A 6,000-nucleotide genomic window follows, 5' to 3' on the forward strand; every position below is an offset into this window, starting at 1 on the left:
ACAATAGTGTGTTTCCTGTGCCTTCACCACAGAGATGTGGCAAGAGCCCGTATCTTAAATATCACACAGGAAATAAGAGATCTCTGGCTCTGCGCCTCTTTCCTCACCTGATGTTTTAAAAGTTGTGAGAAGTAACGAAGTGACCAGTTGAGACCTGGTCAGACCCTGAAGAGGATGTTCCTGTTCCTGTTCTTCCTGGTGGCCATCCTACCAGTCAACACTGAAGGAGGTAAGGAGCCATCTGCACCCCTAGAGTTGTGGCATGCGGCTCCCTGCACTGACACTTGTGTGGTGCTCAGTCGGGCTGTATCTAAGATCTACTCCTGACTTGGTTCTGAGAAGTTAGCTGAGCCCAAGCTGTAGCAGTGGATAAATAGGTCCCCAAAAGCACAGTGAGCTATTTGCAGTGGCACCTGGTGAGTGAGACCTTAGTCACCTAAAATTGAGAGATTATGAAAACATCATAGGACCCCACTGGAAGCTGCAGTTGAAAAGGAGGCCTGGAAGCTCCAACTGTACAAAACTAAGAGCAAACAGCTTTACCCAGGGGCTGCCACCTGGATTAAGATTAGAAGAATTCTTCTACTCAGGTTTCCAGGGTCACCCTGTTCTTGTCTCTCTTCTTCTGAACCATACAGGTCCACCATGACACTTAGCCACAATCTAACAGAGCCAACAAAGTGTAGCTTCATTTCTTCTCTACAGCTTGATGGAAAAAAGCAGACAGAGGATCCTCCAACCCATTTCCTCTCCTCTCTATGATCCCTACCCGTCTTCTATGTGCTCCCTTCTTCATCCTGAAGGATATCTCAGTGCCTTAGGAAGACCAATATATGCTGAAGTTCAGATACATTAGGAGGCCTCCTCCCAGTTTCTCACTTAGCACACTTGAGAGCTGCTCAGTGGTTATACAACAATCCCGTCTCTAAGTGGAGTTCTCAGTATGTACCATGAATCGGAATAGAGGAAAAGCAGCCAGAGTTTTCTATCTCAACATCATGCTTACTAAGTGAGCAGGACACCAGGTGAATCATGAGACGGGAACAACTGTAGCTGTGTGGAGTGTGTCTACATCTACTGCACAATGTATGCAGAATTTGACCTTAATGTGTACACGAGATTTGATTTGAATCAAGAGAAAGTCTTAGCATTATCATGACTACAGGAAGAAATGGGAAACCAGGGGAAAGTGATGCCATGCATATGGCTCTGCACCATCCCTCGCAGCATCCGAGCGCCCTTTCTCATTGTGTGATGGCCCTTACAACAGGATCTTTTTTCCCTTGTGTCAAGTCCACAGACTCGCCAAGCATGAAATGTCCCTTATCCTAGCCTCCAGGATTGTTGCACAGTTTCAACGAGCACCAAGATTCAGAATAAGCTTTCTTTTTCAGGAGAGATCATATGGGGTACAGAGTCCAAACCCCACTCCCGGCCCTACATGGCATTCATAAAGTTTTATGATAGTAATTCAGAACCCCATCACTGTGGCGGTTTCCTGGTGGCAAAAGACATCGTAATGACAGCAGCTCACTGTAATGGAAGGTAAGGAGAAGCAAGTGGGTCTTTGATGCCTGGGACTGACCAAATAACAACAGATCCTGGCTGTCCCTAAACACGTAGAGCCAAAGGTGAAGATCAACCAGACTTTATCCTATTTGACCTAAAGTGATTGTGAAACTCAGGACCCGATTGTGTCAGTGAAGAGTCTGAATGGCTGGGTGGTTATTGGAGACCAATGCAACAAGTTCCCCATAAATTCTTGCTATTTGACTCAGGCAAGCTCTGCCTTACTCTGAGCCCTCAGCCTGCATTTCGAGGACTGCTTCATTGCTCCTGCCTTGCACTTAACCCATCTTCTTTTCACAGAAATATAAAAGTAACCTTAGGTGCTCACAATATCAAGAAACAAGAAAACACCCAGGTTATCTCTGTTGTAAAAGCCAAACCTCACGAGAACTATGACAGAGATTCACATTTTAATGACATCATGCTCCTGAAGGTACCGTTTTGCCAATCTCTGGTTTACTCCCATAGATCATTAGTGTATCAGTCCCATTTTCTCTTCTTAGTGGCTGATCTATTGGTCCTACGGTAATAGAATGGGGCTACAGTGCGAGTGGGGGAGCTTTGAAAATGAGGAAGATATGGGCAACCTCATGACTGGTTTAAGCTTGCTGAGAGTACCAGACCTTAAGTGGCGTTCTTCCATCTTTCCGACCAGTTGGAACGCAAAGCTCAACTCAATGGTGTTGTGAAGACTATTGCCCTTCCTAGGAGCCAGGACTGGGTGAAACCTGGGCAGGTGTGCACAGTGGCAGGTTGGGGACGCTTGGCCAATTGTACTTCGTCTAACACACTTCAAGAAGTGAATCTAGAAGTTCAGAAAGGCCAGAAGTGCCAAGACATGTCCGAAGACTACAACGACTCCATCCAGCTTTGTGTGGGAAACCCCAGCGAGGGGAAGGCTACTGGTAAGGTAAGGACATAACCATTTTTAAATGTTTGCCTAGGGGCAGAGCGATACTGCAGACACACAGCCAGGCCTTCTCCAGATGAGGAACCATGGCTAGTCTAAAGAACATGCAGGGAACAACATATGGGGATCTGGCATTTTCCCTCAGTCAATCTTTTGTCCTTTTGCCATAGGAAAATGGAAGAGCTAAGTCTAGTTGGCCTGAAGGAAGGACACAGCCAAGCAGAGACACACTAGTTAGTGAGTCACAGACTCTCTACTCTGTCCTGTTCAGAACAGATGTCAATGGGGGCACTAGTGTTTCCCATCTGAAAACTAGGCCTAAGTGGAAACAGAGAAGAACATGGAGAAGATGGGTCTGGAAAGAGGTGATAGGAGGCTATTCAATAAGACTTCCCCTTTTTCTGTCTACAGGGAGACTCAGGGGGTCCCTTTGTGTGCGATGGAGTGGCCCAGGGCATTGTCAGTTATCGCTTGTGTACTGGGACACTTCCTCGAGTATTCACCAGAATCTCCAGCTTTATACCGTGGATTCAGAAAACAATGAAAGTCCTTCAACAATCCTAGAACACAAAACCTGTGTCTGGGCCAATGTCCAGCATCCTGGGGTATGGCTATCTGAGTCTTAATAAAGAAATCTGTCTGCAGGAAAGAGATGGTACTGCTGTCTTCCATGAGTGCAGAGCTTAAAACATTTTTATACGCCACCTTCTTCTTCACCCTCTTTTGTCTCATGGTTTCTGTCTTCAGAGACTCTCATAAAGCTTGTGCGTCAAACCTGTGCACTGACCCCATCATAATAGCACATATAAAGGCCAGGACGGTCAGTCCTGGAAAGTCCTACCTTTGTCTGAGAAGGATGCCTTCTTTCTTTCTAAATTCTTCTTCACACCTAACAGACTTCTGAGGATGAGAAGGATCAAAAGATTTTGCCTCCCACTCTCTTCATTCCCCTAAGGTCTGTCTGTGGTCCTGGGAAATCTACTGTACTTGGAGATTTCCCCAAGGTCGCCTGGTCCAGCTCCAGCAAGGCCTCTCTACCAAACTGTCACCTCATCTTAGAACTGTAGCCACCTCTCTTCTCCTTGCCCAAAGGGACTCAGGTGATGAAACAGGACAATCCCAGTATGCAAATCAGAAGCTTTAGAAAGGGACCAAATTGTTGAATGCCCACTCCAGTATGCAGACTCATTGTTCTGCAGCAGGGCCAGGCCAGCACCTCTCATAATATTTCTTGGCTCAGAGCCCTGGTGTGAGTTTAGAGTCACGAGCAATCCACTGACTAACTAGTGTCTTAGTCACCTTGTGTACCCAGTCATGGAGGCGGCTTGATATCTTTTAAAACACACACATACACACACACACACACACACACACACACACACACACACACACACAATTTTTCACATGTCCTCCCTGCATCGTAAACATTCCCAACCCCTCTCAGCTCCCTATCATCTCTGTATACCCTAGGCTTTCCTCACAAATGTCTCTCTCATGTTCATGTCTATGTGCTGAGTTTTGTAACCCACTAAGGTTAACAATGACCAGCTGTGTAACTGAGTTTGGATCTTTCCATTAGAGCCTGGTTGGCTCAGCAGAGGACACTCAACTAAACACAGTGACTTCCTCCTCCCCTCCCAGAAACTATCAATAGGCAGTATTCAAGAGATAACGAGTGGGACTCCTCAAGTCTCTCCCCTTCCTTGACTGGTTGTTGATTGGATTAGTCTTATGTGGCCCAGGACCAGGAACTACAGTTGGCATGAACTGATGATTGTCATAACTGTATCCAGTCTAGAGAATGGAGTTTGAGCCCTTCACCCTGTCTTCCAGCTCTTGCCTACTTCTCATGCTCCCACATTAGTGTTCCCTGAGCCCTTGAAAGTGTGGGCTAAGTGACTTGTTTAGGGATGGACACACAACCACCACTTATTTCTGCATCTTGGTCCCCAGGGATCTGTGCATTCACCCCACTATTAATCAGAAAGAGAGGTGTCTCTGAGTAAGGCTGGGATCCACTTTTGTCTATGGGGAAAGCATGGGGATTTGGAAGGCAGTTTGCTGCTATGTAAGTTTACTTCCCTGTATGTTTCTAGCCAGGCTGACAGTACCAGGCATTGGTCCCCTCTACCATGGTGTGGGTTTTGAATCTGATTACAGGGCAGTTGGTTATCATCAAAACACAGAAGCTGATATTGCATATGTGGGCACATCTGACTTTTCATTTGGTTCCTTTATACTTTTTAATATCAGCTAATTCTCCCCTCCTGCCTACACCATCAGCTTTCAACCCCTTGCCTCTCTTACTGCCTAAATCTTTGTTCTTTGGTATTCCCTTTCCTTACTACCTATGTTTTCCTAATCCTCCTCCTTGAATGTAATCTCTACTGTTTCTTTTTCTCTTTTCTGGTTTCCAGTTACTCCTTGTTAGACACACAAACCATACATTAACATAGCTGGGATCCTCATATGAGAGAATGTGAGGGTTTTGTGCTTGGAGTCCTGGGATATCTCACTCAGAAAAAAACAAAATTGCCATTCCATCCATTCTGCTGAAATTTTTCCTTTTTTTATATGTAGCACATTTTTATTATCTATTCATCAGTTAATGGGCTAGAGGGTGTGTCTAGTTCCTAGTTTCGGTAAATACGGCAGCCATGAACACAGATGTGCAGATATCTATGGCATAGCAAACAGTCCTTTGGACAAGTGCTCAGGAGTGACTTAGCCAGAACACGTGGTAACTTTAATTTAGGTTTTGGGGAGTTTTGGTGGTGGTGGTAGTGACGGTGCCAGTGGTGATTTTTGAGAAATCTCAGGATTGATTTCCAATGTAGCTGCACCTCATTTACATTCTGAGGTAAATGTGAAGGGTTCTCTTCTCCCTACGTCTACACCAGCATCGGCTGTTCACATTCTTGATGATGACCATTGTACTGGAGTAATGAAGTGGAAACGTAAGGGTTCTTTGGAAAGTCAGTTAGACGGTGTTTTCCTGGGGCAAGCATGTGAAAGAGGGCACAAATGTGAAAGGCTCAGACAGACTTGTGAAGCAACATTTTGCTGAAGAGGACACAGGAGAGAGGATGTTCTGCTAAAGCAAGCATGTGAGCAGGTACAATGAAGGAGTCTCCACTAACCACACACATGTATTGTTCTGCTTTACATCACATAGTTGTGTTGCATTTGTCAGGACTCCATAGAGAGAAACGCACCAAGAAACTTCTGGTGGTGTGGTGCAGTTTCTTGCTGCTTCCTCGGACTAGAGCTGTACTGATTCAAGAATGTGTTAAGTAAAGATACATGCTGAGGCAAGGCACGTGGAAGTCACGTGATGTTTGGAGGGTACAAATAGGACTCCATGGAGTGAGAAGGACAGACCTCAGCTTGATAGAACAGCTAGCTGTGCAACCCTTATGAGGCTCGAGTCTTTGCTGATCTCTGCTTCTCTGAGAAAGGCACAGTTGAAAACTTCTCCTCCTGTTCGTCCTGTTCCTCCTGGTCTCTCCTGCTGACTCAAG

General features: G+C 45.7%; 1 protein-coding gene across 2 annotated transcripts; it reads left to right on the forward strand.

The window, feature by feature from the left end:
• The first annotated feature begins 71 nt into the window (after positions 1-71).
• Mcpt8 (mast cell protease 8) lies at positions 72-3,130 on the forward strand. Of its 2 annotated transcripts, XM_039093840.2 has the most exons (6): positions 72-229; positions 1,395-1,545; positions 1,870-2,002; positions 2,225-2,479; positions 2,650-2,712; positions 2,891-3,130. In XM_039093840.2, exons 1-6 carry the CDS (start codon positions 175-177, stop codon positions 3,041-3,043), a joined length of 810 nt encoding a protein of 269 aa, XP_038949768.1. In that variant the 5' UTR covers positions 72-174; the 3' UTR covers positions 3,044-3,130. The 2 variants fall into 2 exon arrangements, with proteins under 2 accessions (XP_038949768.1, NP_067609.2); NM_021598.3 differs by lacking the exon at positions 2,650-2,712 and having other exon boundaries at positions 146-229; positions 2,891-3,128.
• The last annotated feature ends 2,870 nt before the right edge of the window (positions 3,131-6,000 follow it).

Source organism: Rattus norvegicus, chromosome 15 (genome assembly GCF_036323735.1).
Source record: "Rattus norvegicus strain BN/NHsdMcwi chromosome 15, GRCr8, whole genome shotgun sequence".
NCBI lineage: Eukaryota > Metazoa > Chordata > Mammalia > Rodentia > Muridae > Rattus > Rattus norvegicus.